Consider the following 17,282-nt stretch of genomic DNA (forward strand, 5'->3'; position numbering starts at 1 on the left):
TTTTTTGGACCATCTAAACAAACGTGCTAATTAGGGATTTCCCGAGGTGGATGTTTCACCACTAGGCAGAGCCAGGTCAGTTGTTTATGCTAAGTTATGCTAAGCTATGCTAGGCCATGCGCTGGCGGCACAGATAACACCCCCTACTTCTTAGCAAAAGAAAGTACATTCACCAAAACATCAAGACTTAAAGGTTTGTTTGAGGATTTTCAAGATACACGGATTCGCTTCTTCAAGCAGAACTGCTCACACAGAGGAAAGGATGATTTCCTCCATCCCGACAGACGTTTCACACGTTATCAAACGAGATGAGATTGCAAGAGTCCCCTTTTTTGTAACGGATTATTCCCAAACTCTAGCTGAAGAAGAGCTCGGTTACACAACCAGCTACTGTACATGAGGGGTGGGGCGGATGAAAATTAGAAAGCTGCCATATGTCAGCCTTGTGATCACTGGGTGCCTTATAGTTACAGAGCGAGGGAGCGGTCTGTATATAATGAGCATGTACCGAGAGCAGCGATGAAAGGGCTCGAGCCTTGTGAGCAGGCTGCAGGAGTGTATTCACTCTGATGTAGGTTGTGATCGCTCGTTCCACGTTCCCGTCTCTTTCACGCGTGCATTTCCTCCGATTTCTGTCTCCCAGGCTTTCTCCCTGCCACGTTTGCCGCCACCTTTTCAGCTTTTCTATTACCTCACGTCTCTCACTGCACTCACAGACACTTCGTCTTGGCTTCCCTTTACTTTTAGATCCTTCATCTGTTGCTTTTACTGTGTCTTTGTCTGGTAGTCACTCTCTGTGCTCTTCTTCTCATCGTTTTTTGGAACTGGGAAACAAAACGAATTTCTGCTTTTTTCTACATCACCTATCTTTTATTCTCTTTCCCATTTGAAAAAATTCAATACCCTGCTCTGTATCTGTATCTTCCTCAGCTCCAACATGGACTTAACAGACAGAAGTCTGCAGAGAGGAGAAAATATTTGAAAGGATAGTGAGTGCAGCTGCAGCGGCGGCGGCGGACAGGCAGTGTCCTGGCATTGAATCGAAAGGAACATTTCGGGAGTCGCTTAGAAACACTGCTGCATTTGCTGACACACACATGCACACACACACACACACACGTTCACACACACTGAGTGGTGGTTTGGAGACAGTGTGGGAGTGCATACGCCTCCGTTTCCCAAAATAACCACCAGATGAGGGGCAGGGAGGCAGGGCGAGGTTGGTACAGGGAGATATAAATGGATGGTAATTGTATGGCTCCTTCACATTACACTCAAATCCAGCAGACTTATACACAAACACACGTTCTCTGTCTGTGTGTGTTCTTGTACGTGTGTGTGTGTGTGTGAGAGAAAATGATCCTGCTTGTACAAGAAAGTGTATAAAATCTTTTTTTTTTCCACTCACTTTCATAGATTGCCGTTTTAAAGCCAACACACACACACACACACACACACCACATACAGATTAAAATGGATAATAATTGTATGGTTCTCAAATCCAAGCAGAACTATATAATCCCTCCAAAAATAGAGTTCAAAAGAAGCAGCTCTGGAGCAGCTCCATCCACACACAAGTGTACGAAAAGCTGACTGCGCAGACTTGTTTGTCTAAGCTTAGTAAGTCACATTAGTTCTGTTTGGATGCACTGAATCAGGAGAAGCTGCGTCACATCGCTTCGAGTCCCATCACAGGTCCCACGAACAACAGTTTTCGCTAATCCCGTTCAGCTGTCAATTGCTCACTTTGCCAAATAAGCTCGTTTGTTTCAAATCTCCCGAGAGGCCGTTAACGCAAAGACAGGGGGGAAGAGAAAGGGATGACGTAGAGGAGGAGAATAGAGACAGCTCTAAATATAAATGGTAGATAATTGCATGTTTGACTTTCCTGTGCTGATGCGAGGAAAGTGCAAGAGAGTAGAAGTGGAGAGACAATCAGTGAGGAAAATATACAGTGCCACACACACGCTGTATGTACAGATCTGCTCTATTATAAGGATTTCCGATAAACGATAAATGACAGAGGACATGTTATTCCACATGACCAGTGCTTTGACCACAACATGATTTTGTAATATGAGATTTTTAGCAAATTTTTATCGGTTTTCATTATCAGAATCAGAATCAGAATCAGAATAATCCTTCAAGGAAACTGTTTTGTTGCTGTTGCTCCCATAAAGTGACAAGTTGCTAGTTATAATTATTAATTATAATCCCAACCTGACGTCACAAAACATTTCCAACAAGTTGCAACACAAATCATTACTGTAACCTGTTGCAATTACACGTATGGGGTTGTTAGCTATTTTCGAGGAAATGTGCAAGCTGAGCAATAACAGGAGACGAAGCAGAGATGAGCTCAGCTAAAGTGACAGCAGCTGAGTTTACGGTCCTACTGCCCCACCTGCTGCTCATAAAAGGAATTACAACAGACTGCTCAGAGGGACTCTCAGTCTTCTGATTCCTTGTGACTCAAACAGAGGAAAAAAAACCTCACCATGAATATAATTCAACTGAAATGACTTTACTAGATGCCTCTTTAGTCACTTTTAGTAAAAGACAGTATAATCCAAGTGTGTTTCCACAGACTCCTGCCTTTTTGCCACGCCTCGTCTTAACAGACTCAACATGCCCAAAGTGAATGTCACACAACTCTTGCATAACACTGGTCCTGCCTTTCCTGTTCATTTCCCAATGATTCCACTTCAGTCCCTATTGTTTACACTGCCAGACGATCTCCTGCAGGAAGAACAACTTAGCCTGTGCCGGAACCTAAATGAGCCAAAGACAAACAGCTTTGTCCACATCTATCTGTCTTTAGGTATGTATACGTGTCTACTTCTACTTTGCATAGTTTATTTTTTGTCAGCCGCGATTTACACAAAGCCAGATTTTAAGCAAACATCCTCAAAATGCTCAGAAAATTGAGCTTTAGCACAGAAGCACAGATAGATTAGATTAGTTACAGGTTACGAGAATGTAAGTTCCACGTCACTGCACTTTAAGCAAATAATATTCGCCTCTTAATACAACATTAGAGAGAAACAAGGTGTTACTGTCGGTTTTAACAACTTATTTAGTCCTTAATAACGTCAAATATGGGTCTGTGTTGTCAAAACAAGTTGGTTATAGCTGGTAGCTACTAGCTCTTTCTTTCTCAGTGTGTTACTGTAGATAGGGGGCTGCAACACCAATATACTCATTAGTTTCATTTAATGACTCTTCTCATTAAGCAGTTAGCTAATGTGCGGCTTTATAGTAAAATTATATTTGACTTATTCTGTATAATAACGGAGATATATAGGATCAAATGTTCAGAGTTTCTATTAAAAGCACGTCTTATGTCTGTTTACTTGTTTGGCAGACAGGTCAAGTTCAAAGCAACATGAATATTAACCTAGTTCCTAGCACTGATTAGTGTACAGTATGTGCAGCTGTTTCTACACACTGTATTTTTGGTGTTTTAATGTATTCCTGCTCTTCATCTCATTTAATTCTTTTTCCTCCAGATGTCACGATGGCTGCAAACTTCACTATTTCAGACAGTGAGTCAGAGCCATCTTAGGTAGACAAAGGAAAGAGAAAGTATAACGTGTTGTTAACCACAACAGTCTCATCCTACCCGAGCACAGAGGATCAGGTAGGAAACCCAAAGGGGTCATTGGGAAAAGAGGAGCAGGGGAAACACAGCGACAATTTTAGTTACTTTTACTAAAAGACATTATAATCCAAGTGTGTTTTCACAGACTACACACCTCATCTTATCAGACTCAACATCTGGACAAAACAAATCTCACATAACTCTTGCATAACACTAGTCCTGCCTTTCCTGTTCTTTTCCCTCATGATTCCACTTCAGCCCTTATTTTTTACGCTGCCAGACAATCTCCTGCAGGAAGAACAACAGAGCCCCTTAGGAAGAATGACACAGATCTATCAGCAGGGAACCTAAATGAGCCACATCTCTCTGTCCTTAAAATGCTCAGAACTTTAGCACAGAAGCACAGATACAACAGCAGCTACAGGTTACAAGAAGGGAGTTATTTTACAGATTAATACTGTACACGTATACATAGTTAATGCACATTATTGCACTTTATTAATCCTTCGTTTGTCTTGGTTCTCAAGAGTGCTTTTTTATGTGCAACTTAAGCTACTGTGACCAAGCAATATTCCTTGTGGGTGATTAAAGTCTGTCTAAGTCTATACAGCCATAACTTTGTGGTCAGAATCACCAGACAAGTGAATGACACTGATTATCCCATTGTCGTGACAGCTGTCAGTGAGTGAGATATATTAGGCGGCACGTGAACATATTGTACTCTAAGTAGTTGTACCAGATGAAGTGAAAGGATTGAAGCGGCTATGATAAAGGCCTAATTGTGACGACTTTACAACTGGGTCAGAGCATCTTCAAACCTGCAGCTGTGGGGTGTTCCTGGTCTGCAGTGGTCAGTACTTATTAAAAGATGTCCGATGCAGGAAAAGTCATGGACCGAAAACACGGTCATGGGTGGCCAAGGCTCATTAAAGCCAATTCAACAGACAAGCTACTGTAGCTAACAAAAGTGAATGCTGGTTTGGATTGAAAGGTGTCTGAACACACAGTGCATCACATGGTGGGGTGCCCATACAGACTCCTGTAAACTGCCAAAAGCACCTACGAAGTGCAAAGTTTTGGACCTAGCATTCGTGTGGATGTTACTTAGACATGTAGCACAGTCACAAAAAAAGAGAGTCAGCACTGTCCCAAATCCATATACTTAACACATCAGCCATTCTGACAAGCTCCCCCGGCTGACACAGTCAAAAACCGTTTGCTTCCCACAAACACACACCTGATTTCCACCACTTGTGACTTAGCACTTTCACACTGGTGCGCCCCCTAGGTAAAAACCCCGGAACTGCATGTCAATACATGACACTTCTTGCTATTTTTGTACAATACTTAGTTAGCTAATTTTATTATATATTTATACTTTTTACTATTTCTGCTATGACTTTGATCGGGACCAGAGAAGCTAATTTTGTTCCATCCCATGTACCAACATGTGTTGAAATGACAATAAAGAATCCTTTATTCAATAAAGAATCCAGCGAGAAGGAGTTTGCATGTTCTCCCTGTGTCTGCGTGGGTTCTCTCCGGGTACTCCGGCGTCCTCCCACCGTCCGAAGACATGCTTGTTAGGTTACTAAATTGGCCGTAGGTGTGCGTGTGAGTGTGAATGGTCGTCCGTCTCTGTGTTAGGGTGTACCCTGTCCAGGGTGTACCCCTGCCTCTCGCCCGATGACAGCTGGGATAGGCTCCAGCAGACCCCCGTGACCCTTAACAGGACTAAACGGGTATAGAAGATGAATCCTTGAAAGAATGAATCCTTGAATCCTTGAACACAGTGATTCAAACCAACGAGAACTGCAAAATATATAATGGCTCCAACAGTACCCAAAGGCCCCCCACTAACAACATTGTGTTGCTAGACACCACAGGAACTACACAATATTAGGAAGGTGCACTTTCCTATTATTGTGTAGGTCTCCCTTGACCATTGTCATAAAGTTATGTCTGATTGCTGTAAATACCAGGACCCAGGTTTACCATAATGAGAGCATCAGTGTTACAAAACATATAATTGAGTACATTATTAATAACTGTCCAATAGAAAGCATTATATAGACCACTTGCTGTAATTATAAAGCTTTTTTTTATCCAAAAAAACTGGACTTGTAGAGTTTTTGACGAAGCCTTTGTATTATCACGTGCACTTTAACTGTAGCTGAGCATCATCTAACTGTGTTATGACGTGCAATCTTGGATAATGAGTCCTTGGCTTGATGTGAAGCGGAATCGGATGTTGAATCCTGCTGCGCGCCTAGATCGTGCATTACGGTAAGGCGGCAAAGAAAAACAAGGCCGCAGCGCAGTCCTAGCTCGCAACAGTGACGTCAGTGCGCCGCGGCGGTGCGAAGACTCGCGGCGATTGGGTAAGAGCAGCTAAAGAGTATTGTACGGTCACAAAACACAAGACGCGGATAACAACAACAACAACAGCTGTGGCCGCATGAAGCTAACTAAAGACACGCTCGCACTTTTGGGGCTCACACTATAGAGATTTCGGGTAAGGAAGCCTACTCGTTATGTACCTTCACAAACGGCCGCCGACTACAATCGCCCGCAGCCGCTTCCGCCCTGTAGGAAGTTTTCTTTTGTCTTCTTCAGTCAACAACAACACAACCCGAGAGTCAGTGTGTTGACCGGAAAATAAGATGCGATTGTCGGTTTTAACAACAGTGTAACAACGAGTCTTTAATAACGACAAATGCGGGTGTGTGTAGTCAAAACAAGTCGGCTGTCTTGCGGGTTGTTACACTGAAATACCTTTGGACTGGCTACTATTAGCCACTAGCTCTTTCTGGGTGTGTTGCTGTAGATAGGTGGCTGCAACACAGATACACTCATGAGTGTCAACTAATGGCTAGCAAATGTGTGGTTTTATAAGTAACATGATATTTGTGTTATTCTGCACAACAACAGATCAAATGTTCATAATTCCTATTAAAAGCACGTCTTGTGTCTGTTTAATTGTTTGCCAGACAGGTCAAGTTCAGTGCAAGGTGAACATTAACCTAGTTCCTAGCATTGATTAGTGTACAGTATGTGCAGCTGCTTCCACACACTGTATTTTTGGTGTTTTAATGTATTCTCATCTGACTTTGTCCTTGTTCCTCCAGATGTCACGATGGCTGCAAACTTCACTATTTCAGACAGCGACTCAGAGACATCGGAGGTAGGGGAAGGAGAAAGCAGCCAGCCATCAGCAGGACAAGAGGAGCGCGTTCGTAACCGCAGCAGCCTCACCCTGCCCGAGCTCAGAGCACCAGGTAGGAAACCCAAAGGGGTCATTGGGGAAAGGAGCAGGAGAAACACAGCGACAATTTTGGGGGAAAAAAATCAAAATGTGTGATAATTTTGCCAAAATATGCCAAGTATTCCAAATTGAACGAGTACAAAGTATTGTGCATTTTTCTCAGAAATCACAGTCAGAAAATGTACTTCTTTCAGATGCCCTAAAATTAAGTCAAAAGTCATGTGCGGTATATGAACAATATGCTGAAATTGGCTGAAATTCGCCACAACAGTGAGTCATAACCAACAGCTGCTGGTTAATAACACTGACTTCTGCACAAATCTCACTTTAGCCTGTGTAGGGAAAGAATTTGTTGTCTTATGCGTTCTGCCCCAGTTTCATTTTCTGTCGCAGCTGCTGCAAAGATCCTCGGTTACAACAGTGGAAGGGAGAAACATTTGTGTGTCAGTGTTTATCTGGAGGCCTCTGGTTAATTTGTAATAATATTAGCGGAGGTCGTCTGTGATCTTGATGCAGTTAGAATCGGCGTCTCTGTGATTTGGGGCTGGGTTTTCACTTTTTCAAGGCTTTTGTTTAATTCGCGTTTTTTCAGCCCTCCTGTCGCTTAAGAATTACTAAGGATGTGATATAAATCAAGGTTTGGACAGATGTTAGGGTGCAAAGTTGAGATGTCGCTGACCCATTCATGCATTTGGACGGATGAAATCATTAAATCAAGCATGAATGTGTTCATTGGTAAAGGTGGAGCTGCCAGGTCGTTCGTAATCTCTTCCCCCGGGATCAATAATATCAAAAATATATTTTTTATTATCCTTTAGAATTTGCAAAGTAACTTCAGCTGTCAAAAAGTGTAAATTGTGACTCTGACACGCAGTGGAGTTAAGCAAAAAGTAGCAGAGGCGTAACTATGGATAGTAAATTTGAGTAAAATAGAGTTTCCTGATCCCGGAATTTGTGAATCACTGGACGTCCCCATGTAAAGTAATCCCGTGCCTTTCTTGCACATGTATTTTGACACAGTAAAAACAGATAGCACTGATACTGAATGGAAGTGTAAGCCCTATTGCATTGAGAATATCACCATTCAAAGCAGTAAAGAGGGGTGTTATTGGTATTTTATCTGCAGAGCTTTTGTCCCAGTGATAGCTTGTGCCCATATTTCCGTGCGGTTTGTGCCGATCTAATCGCTCACCCCTCTTCTTACCTTTCTCCCGTGTAGGGACCGGTCGCCTCAGGCTGAGCTCAGAGTCCAACGCATCCACGGTCTCCAGGGACGAGGAGTTCCAGGCCAGGGGGGAAGAGGAGGCCGGCACGCCTACTGAGGGAGCTCCATTCAGGGGTCGGTCTAAATCAGCTCCTCCCGCCCTCTGGGCCGCCAAGAAGTATGGCCGACAGCTTCGAAGGATGAGCGACGAGTTCGACAGTCTGCTAGATAAAGGGGTGAGAATGAGTGATTACTTGGTGGAAAGATGGTCATAATAGGTCTATGGCAGGATCACACAATGTGCTATAATGACATCATCCAATGAGGCCAAAATAATTATGCCACTCAGACGTACTTACACTCAAGTGTCTTTTTCAAAGCTGCAGCTAAGGTTGTCGTCATTGTTTTGATGTTAGGGTTCTTGACCGTTTCTTTGAGTCACAGCATCACACAAATATTCCTAGAGCCCGTTTCTTCTCAATGAGATACTTAGCATCATGTTATTAGTATGAAGTAGCTTCTTTGCGTTTATTAGCAGTTGGCAAACCAGCTTGTAGTTGCATTGCCAACACCTACTTCCAACCCGTTACATGTCCAGATTGTAACCCTGCATTTTATGAGTGTAGGCATGGTACATTGCTGTAAAGTGGTATCAGGTGCATCTGTCTCAGAGATGTTTGGCAATTGAGTGAGCACAGACTTACAGCTGACACGCAGCATCAGGTTTTCCGAGTATAACTGGTTTATGATGAACTTTATGCCTGTGTTTTGCGCAGGAGATGAGGAGGGTGAGGAGTGCCGGGACAACCAAACAGATACACCACTCTAAAAGCTGGTGGAGCTACCTCTTTAGTCACCAGGAGACAGAAGGAGAGAACAACCACCATGAAAACCACACCCACCGCACTGAGTAGGCACGGAGACAGGGGGGGGGAAAAAGGAACGAGGCGAGGTTGGAGGAACAAAGGTTGAGAAGACGACGGCAGGGAAGCCAAGGGAACAATTAAAGTTAAAAACGTCACCTGCGACAAAAAACAAAGGCGATCAAGAAATAGAACGATACAAAAAAAAAAAGAAGCATTGCTAAAAACGCACTAGAACACGTGCTTATTAATGAGTCCTGTCCCAGACATGTAATTTTTATACGCCATTAGAAACATTTAAGTAAACTTTTTGTATTTGTGTTAATTGTGATGTAAACTACATATTATTGGTTAGCCCACTGTACAGTCAGGCATAAGGAGAGACTGCTGGCTATCTGAATCCTACAAAATGGATAAAAGGATGGGCCAAGAGAAGAGATATAATCTCTTTAAAAAAAAACAAAAAAATAAATAAAACACAAAGAAAGACTTGCTTATTAGAGAATTACAGAGGCAACCACCACAAATATGTACTGTGTCTCACATCAACACTATGCAATATACTGTGGATGGAGAGACTTAATGCGCTGAAATCTGAGGCCACTTCAAATGCTCTTAAAACTTCCTTCCTGTCTTTACTGTCATTTTCTTGGGGGAATCACCAGTGTCTGTGTGTTAACCAAGGCCTGCTTGGATCTAAGTGTTTAAGCAAACTCATGAAGATCACTGTGCAAAGATAATCTGCAGGCATCAGGAAAGAGTAGAGGAAAAAAATTAATAAAATGAAAAGCATTCAACTGCTCCCCAGCAAGCCAATACCATTTCAACTGCCGTGCACGACTATCACTAAACGCTTTATATGTCAACTTAATGTAAAGAAGAACAATCTTATACAAGGACAATCTCTGATGGTGCAGAAATATACATGGAAAAGCACAAACCAGTCTATCTTTTTAAAGCCTTCAGAAAGGCAAAACAACTTTGGAATTTTTATGTGTAAATATTTTGTTAGTATAACATGAAATGGTGGTGGGTGGGTGGGCAGAAATCTATTTCCAAGGTTGCCATACTGTTTAATAAGCTTGGCTAACCTAGCAATAGGCAGTGTACAATCCATGGCTGTTGTGACTAATGTTACGTATTTAAAGAAGCGGGCGGGGGGGGGGTGGATTAATTAAACTGCTGTACGAGGAGCCAACACACTAGTCCTTTAGCTCTCAGTCCCCAGTGCATAAGGAGAATGAAGTCCACTCACATTTAAACACAGGTGTAAAGGGTTTTAAAGACCAGTTTCTGGTCCTGTTGGGTTTATAAAAAGGTTCAAATGTGGCTTGCTTGCTTTCACATGCATTGGGGTGTGAATAAAATCTATGAAGCTGTAGAAGTGCTGATCTGATGCACGATCTGCTATTTATCCGTTATATTTCCATCTTTCGAGAATCACTTGGCACATACCACACACACTATAACCTTTCATGGACATTTTTAAACTAAGATCAGCACTTCTATACAGCTTCATGAAATGACTAGGATTAGGTTAGTTGTGACTCGTTTATGTGATTATACTGAAATTGGTAATAGTTTGTTCTGCTTGTGTCTTATTCTCTTCCTCTCGACTTATGGGGTTGAGTTGTGAAGTGCTCGGGTGTGCAGGCTAAGGGGCTGCATTTTTAATGTCAAATCTTACTGCTATTTTTATTTTATTTTTATTTTTTTTTTTACATCGTTTCCTCAACTCAGATATTTTCAGACAATCTGAATGGTGCCACTTATTTTTCTTCTCCTAGGATTCACTCGGGCTGTGCAAAATGAATTTAATTCAATTTTAAACTACTTACGATACAAACACTGTTTTATGATATCAGATTTGTTACATATGAACAAGGACAGAAGAGGAGTGTTTTAAGTTTGAAGTTGTGTTTTCCTCTAGGCCAGATGTGAATGCTTTACTCTCATGAACATTAAGTGCAGCTGGATTTTATCATATTGTAATAAAATGCCTTGAACATGCTGTAACCTGTGATGTGACACCACATAGCCAGCCTTCTCTGTTCACCTAAATACCGCCTTACTGCTCACGCTGCCACATGTTGCGCTCAAGAAAAAGCACAATATATGAAGAGGTGCGTTCACTGTCGCGACGGAGTAAAAAAAAAAAACACCTAACGGCCATTTCAGAAGATGTTGTGGTTTGAATTTTGTGACAGTGAACACACCTCAGAGGAAATAAATTATTAAAAAAAATAAATACCTGCCTGGGCACCTGGACTTTTGCAACCATCCTTAGTATTACTTGAAAATGTGTGCGTGTGGAGAAAATAGAATTTTAAGATTTTCATTATATGTTGAATTCTTTTCCAGTTTTTAATGACTTTTGTAAATGTATTTTCTCTACAGCTGTGAAACCTTTGGTATATGCTGTCCTGAATATAAAATTTAAAATTTTTGGTTTTGAAGAGTTTGTCTTTGTCGTGCTTTGGTCGAAATTCAAGAGCAGGAAAGAGGCTTTGTTGAAATTAGTGGGAATTCATTGATAATTCAAATGGAAAGGCAAGAACATGAAAGACACGAGAAAAGGACTTGTCAAACAGCGTGAGGCAAGAGAACACAGGCCTCGTGTCAGACTGATGGCACATGAAAAGATCTGGAAACAGTAAAAGGCATCGTCAGACAACAAACTAGAAACTCGGTGCATATGGTAGCAGAAAGAAAGGCTAGTTAAAGGGAAATGCTGAACTGAACACTTCCGCTTAAATCTTCAGTACATTAAACCGGTTTGGTGTGTATTCCATGTACACTGACCAGCCACAACATTAAAACCACTGACAGGAGAACTAATTAACATGGACCATCTTGTGACAATGCAATGTTCAATCACAAATAATGAATCAGTGTCATTTGTAGTCGAGCCCAGTTTCCAGTTGTGTATCTTGTAGATATTTCACATCTCTTTGAGGTTGTTTTGTGAACCGTACCGGTTTATTTTCACCATGGAAATTATCTTCGATCTCGGCATGTATGTATTTGTATTATTTTGAGTCAATTATTCGTGGTTATTTTTGCAGATGATCAGGGACCCCATAACCCTTAATTAAACACCTTTTGCGTCCCAAATCTGGTGTTTCAGGCCACCTCTGAAGGATCCCAGCAGTACTTGTGTCCACAATCCAGAGCTGAGAGTCTGTCCATGTCTGTGTCACTCAGTGTGAAGTCAAAAATCCTGGCGTTCTCCTCTATTCTGTCTGGATGGGACGACTTCGGCAGCACAGGGACGCCCTGCTGCACCGCCCAGCGCAACAGGACCTGGAGCAGAGTAAAAGTCTTAAGTGTTTGCCATAAAATGTTTTATTACAACACTGAGTACATGAGCTGGGCCCAAGACGGTGAGAGGCCTTACCTGTGCAGGTGTGCGCTGGCAACTCTTTGCCACCTCCTTGACAACAGGGTCGGTGACCAGCTCTCCTTTCCCTATGGAGGAGTACGCTTGGAAACACACTCCATACTCCTCACAGACCTTCCTCAGCTCGGTCTGGCAAAGCTGTGGATGGTACTCTACCTGAAGAAAAATGTGTCCCCCCGTATATGTGTGAGATTTCCATCTTTTTCTTTGCGTTTCTGTAACATACTGTGAATTATATGATGCACGTCCTTCTTTTATCATAATGTACCTGTAGGAGAGCAGGAGGGACTTTGCAGCTCTGCATCAGTTCTTTCATGTGTGCTGGTGTGTAGTTGGACACTCCTATGGCCTTGAGCTTCCCCTGGCCATGCAGCTCCTCCAGTGTGGCCCAACTCTTAGCTCGATTTCCTGGGATCAAATATTAATTAGAGTCTCGTCATTGCTGTCATTTAAGCACAGATACTTTATAGAAGAGAAATATAAAAAGACACCTCTTAATTAACACTCAATACACCTGGCAAAAGAAAAGAAACACTAAAAAAGCTTTACATTTACTCAACGAATAAATTACAGACTAGTTACATTTCACAGGAAAATGTTGTGAACTCTACCTGGGTTGCGTGGATCAGCCACTGCCAGACCCTGCGTGCCAGGCCAGTGGATCAGGTAAAGGTCAATGTAGCCCAAGTCCAGCTGAGACAGGCTGTGGAGGGCCCCTTCCATGGCCTTCTCACCCTGATCCTTAGGGCCCAGCTTACTGCATCAATGAGAAGAGAAAGGAATGAGTGTTGAGGGAGAAATCAGTATGAGCAGGGAGCCACTAAAAGCTTCATGTGTTCTTTAAAAAGAAAATCATGTGATATGGTTGTGACATTCAGGCTGGCAGAGGCTTGAATGCTTCATTTGATTCTAATCATTTAAAATACAACACAATATGTGATAGTTAAACAAGATGTAAAATATCTCTCCTCATGATGTACTCATACGCCACCTTGTTATGAACACATCCTCTCTGGTTAAGCCATGTTTGGGCAGGAGCTCCCGCAGTGCTCGGCCCAAGTCGGCTTCATTCCGATAGACGGCCGCACTGTCAAAGGCCCGGTAACCAGCGGCCAGGGCGGCATCCACCGCCCGATGTACTTCCTCAGGGCCCTGCAACTTGTAGGTCCCCAAACCCAAGAGGGGCATCTGAACCCCTATATTGAGGAGGATGGAAGGGGTGGAGAAGGAAGACATCTGCAAGGCACTTCTTTTCTTTTTTGGATTTAGACTACCTGGACTGTCATGCACTGTCAAAGACAGAAAAGGAGAGAATATTGGGAGATTGAAGAAACAATGAGTTCTGATGGTTTTCCGTCACCATTCCTCTCTCTTCATGAAGACACAAATATTGTTTACAGTTTCTCTGTTAGATGACATAGCAGCCTTACAACAACGTCAGAATGTAGCTACACGAGTTTACACAGAATACACACGTCATATGACGCAGTGTTATGCACAGAGTTACAAAGCTCGAGTATAAACAATAGGCGCGTTCGACTTCATGCAGATCTGTGCAGATCTGACTTGACGTGATGCATGCTGGGTCGAACAAGTTCATTTTAACTAATCATATTCGAGGTCTATGAGCAGAAGAACCCAGCATGCATCACGTCAAGTCAGATCTGCACAGATCTGCATGAAGTCGAACGCGCCTATTGTCGCTAAAACATTAGAGCGTCACAAAGTAGTTTCAGTGATAAACGTGTTAATGACGTACTCTGGAATGTGACAGCTAAATATACACATCAGTGACGAAACGTTAATTTGCGCTACAACGCCTCAACATTCCAATGAAGTAAATTAATAATAAAAAATGGCTGCTAACCTTCTGGTCGCCTCAGCTAAATTATTTCAAAAAAGGTGCACAAGCTGGAAATGACCTAACGTCTATTTACACAAAAAGAAAAAAGTAGAAGATTAAAACACAACGTGTAACGTAAAACGTTGAGCAATAAATAAAAGTTTGCAACTGCCTGCTTCTACCCGGCTTCTTCAACCCGGCTGCACGCGGTCAGCTGACAGTCATGTGACACAATCAGTTTGGGCGGTTTTCTCCGTCACCATAGTGACACCTGCTCTGACGTCGCTGATTGGGAGACGGTCTAGCCAATCAAATCGGTCCAAATGACCTGAAGGCGGGAATTCACTTTACACGTGTTTAACTGTTGAGTTTCTGGAGAGTGAAATTATGTGGCTGCTGGATGACAGAGCAAATCCAAGATTGCTGTTTTCTGCAGACATTACAGTAATTTTAGGACTGTGAAAGAGATATGAGTTTTAAATCAGTACACATAATATTCTATAGTTTTGCTTGCAACCGACTAATATTCTACCAATTCATAAATCAATTTGCTAATTTTCTGAGCTTCTTTACCCAAAATACTTCAGCCATGTCACTGCAGACCTGTTGTGTTTCCCTTTCTCAGAAAGTTGGCTTTTTAAAGCAGGCACATTCATCATTAAATTCAAGATCAGAGGAGGTGCCAGCTCCAGGCAAGACTGGAATAGTCATCCTTTCACAAACTCCACGTTAAATATTCTTCTAAACGTATATGAAGAGGTGCGTTGGCCGTCACGACTGAGGACAAATATCTAAGTAGCTACTGTTTCGGAAGATGTTATGGTTTTGAATTTTGTGACAGTGAAAACACCACAGAGGGAAAAAAAAAACTGCCTGAGCACCTGGAGTTTTACAGCCATCCTTAGTATTACTTGAAAATCTGTGTGTTGAGAAAATTTAATTTTAAGATTTCCATTATTTGTTGAATTGTTTTCCAGTTTTAAATGACTTTTGTAAATGTATTTTCTCTACAGCTGTGAAACCTCTGGTATATGCCGACCTGAATAAAGAATTTTAAAAGTAGTTTTAAAGAGATTCTCTTTGTCGTACTTTATTTAAAATTCTTCAGCAGGAAAGAGGGTTTGTTCATCGCAAATTAGTGTGAATTTATTGATAATTCAAATGCAAAGACAAGAACATGAAATACACTATATTACCAAAAGTATTCGCTCACCCATTCAAATGATCAGAATCAGGTGTTCTAATCACTTGGCCTGGCCCCAGGTGTATAAATTCAAGCACTCAGGCATGCAGACTGTGAAACAAGACATTTGTGAAAGAATGGGCCGCTCTCAGGAGCTCAGTGAATTCCAGCGTGGAACTGTCATAGGATGCCACTTGTGCAACAAATCCAGTCGTGAAATTTCCTCGCTCCTAAATATTCCACAGTCAACTGTCAGCTCTATTATAACAAAATGGAAGCGTTTGGGAAAAACAGCAACTCAGCCACGAAGTGGTAGGCCACGTAAAGTGACGGAGAGGGGTCAGCGGATGCTGAAGCGCATAGTGCAAAGAGGTCGCCGACTTTCTGCACAGTCAATTGCTACAGAGCTACAAACTTCATGTGACCTTCAGATTAGCCCAAGTACAGTACGCAGAGAGCTTCATGGAATGGGTTTCCATGGCCGAGCAGCTGCAGCCAAGCCACACATCACCAAGTGCAATGCAAGGCGTCGGATGCAATGGTGTAAAGCACGCCGCCACTGGCCTCTAGAGCAGTGGAGACGCGTTCTCTGGAGTGATGAATCACGCTTTACCATCTGGCAATCTGATGGACGAGTCTGGGTTTGGAGGTTGCCAGGAGAACGGTACATTTCAGATTGCATTGTGCCAACTGTGAAATTTGGTGGAGGAGGAATTATGGTATGGGGTTGTTTTTCAGGAGCTGGGCTTGGCCCCTTAGTTCCAGTGAAAGGAACATTGAATGCTTCAGGATACCAAAACATTTTGGACAATTCCATGCTCCCAACCTTGTGGGAACAGTTTGGAGCGGGCCCCTTCCTCTTCCAACATGACTGTGCACCAGTGCACAAAGCAAGGTCCATAAAGACGTGGATGACAGAGTCTGGTGTGGATGAACTTGACTGGCCTGCACAGAGTCCTGACCTGAACCCGATAGAACACCTTTGGGATGAATTAGAGCGGAGACTGAGAGCCAGGCCTTCTCGACCAACATCAGTGTGTGACCTCACCAATGCGCTTTTGGAAGAATGGTCAAAAATTCCTATAAACACTCTCCTCAACCTTGTGGACAGTCTTCCCAGAAGAGTTGAAGCTGTAATAGCTGCAAAAGGTGGACCGACATCATATTGAATTCTATGAGTTAGGAATGGGATGGCACTTCAGTTCATAGAATGAGTAAAGGCAGGTGAGCGAATACTTTTGGTAATATAGTGTACATTAAAGGACTTGTCAAACAGCACGACGCAACAGATTGTGAAGAACACAGAATGATGACGCATGAAAAGATTTGGAAACAGTAAAAGGCATCGTCAGACAAACTGAAAACTCTCAGTGCATATGGCAGCAGAAAGAAGGGCTACTTAATGGGAAATGTTGAACTGAACACTTGCTTAAATCTTCAGTACATTAAACCGGTTTAGTGTGTATTCCATGTACACCGACCAGTCACAACATTAAAACCACTGGCAGGAGAAGAAACAATGACTGTCTTGTGATAATGCAGTGTTCAATCACAAATCATGTATCGGTGTCATTTGTAGTTAGGCTGTGTTTCCAGTTGTATATCTTGTAGAAATTTCGCATCTCTTTGTAGTTGTTTTTGTGAACGTTTCTGGTTTATTTGGACCTGGGAAATGATCTTGGTCTATCTTTGCATTATTTTGAGTCAATTATTTTTGGTTATTTTTGTGGCATTATTTGCAGATGATTAGGGACTCCAAAACCCTTCAGTAATCCTTCCATAATTTACCCTTTATACGGCACTCACTGAAATACTTTTCGAAGTCTGAATTTCAATCCTAGAGTGTTATTGTAGGGAATAAGTAGACTTCTTTTTACTGATATGACATTTTTCAAAATTTTTAATTTTCATGTAGAAAATTAA

General features: G+C 42.2%; 2 protein-coding genes across 4 annotated transcripts; one reads left to right on the forward strand and one right to left on the reverse strand.

Moving 5' to 3' along the window:
• The first annotated feature begins 2,666 nt into the window (after positions 1-2,666).
• badb (BCL2 associated agonist of cell death b) lies at positions 2,667-11,389 on the forward strand. Of its 3 annotated transcripts, XM_084547318.1 has the most exons (5): positions 2,731-2,821; positions 3,510-3,640; positions 6,730-6,879; positions 8,086-8,306; positions 8,847-11,389. In XM_084547318.1, the coding sequence occupies exons 3-5, from the start codon at positions 6,738-6,740 to the stop codon at positions 8,982-8,984; spliced, it is 501 nt and encodes a 166-aa protein (XP_084403444.1). In that variant the 5' UTR covers positions 2,731-2,821; positions 3,510-3,640; positions 6,730-6,737; the 3' UTR covers positions 8,985-11,389. The 3 variants fall into 3 exon arrangements, with proteins under 3 accessions (XP_084403442.1, XP_084403444.1, XP_084403443.1); XM_084547316.1 differs by lacking the exon at positions 3,510-3,640 and having other exon boundaries at positions 2,667-2,821; XM_084547317.1 differs by lacking the exons at positions 2,731-2,821; positions 3,510-3,640 and adding an exon at positions 3,669-6,116.
• On the reverse strand, positions 9,259-15,054 carry LOC311489980 (putative oxidoreductase YtbE). Its single transcript, XM_084547305.1, has 6 exons — positions 14,201-15,054; positions 13,325-13,622; positions 12,945-13,090; positions 12,602-12,741; positions 12,331-12,489; positions 9,259-12,236 (listed from the first exon to the last, which is right to left on the reverse strand). Exons 2-6 carry the CDS (start codon positions 13,567-13,569, stop codon positions 12,057-12,059), a joined length of 870 nt encoding a protein of 289 aa, XP_084403431.1. The 5' UTR covers positions 13,570-13,622; positions 14,201-15,054; the 3' UTR covers positions 9,259-12,056.
• Between the last annotated feature and the right edge of the window lie 2,228 nt (positions 15,055-17,282).

Source organism: Chelon labrosus (genome assembly GCF_963514085.1).
Source record: "Chelon labrosus genome assembly, chromosome: 1".
Taxonomy (NCBI): Eukaryota; Metazoa; Chordata; class Actinopteri; order Mugiliformes; family Mugilidae; genus Chelon; species Chelon labrosus.

Coding starts and splice junctions, on each gene's coding strand:
- badb (XM_084547316.1), top strand. CDS start 2,695: ATGATTCCACTTCAGTCCCTATTGTTTACACTGCCAGACGATCTCCTG. Junction 2,822..6,729: donor CCACATCTATCTGTCTTTAG/GTATGTATACGT, acceptor TTGTTCCTCCAG/ATGTCACGATGGCTGCAAAC. Junction 8,307..8,846: donor ACAGTCTGCTAGATAAAGGG/GTGAGAATGAGT, acceptor TGTTTTGCGCAG/GAGATGAGGAGGGTGAGGAG.
- LOC311489980 (XM_084547305.1), bottom strand. CDS start 13,569: ATGTCTTCCTTCTCCACCCCTTCCATCCTCCTCAATATAGGGGTTCAG. Junction 13,091..13,324: donor GAGGATGTGTTCATAACAAG/GTGGCGTATGAG, acceptor TCATTGATGCAG/TAAGCTGGGCCCTAAGGATC. Junction 12,742..12,944: donor GGCTGATCCACGCAACCCAG/GTAGAGTTCACA, acceptor ATTTGATCCCAG/GAAATCGAGCTAAGAGTTGG.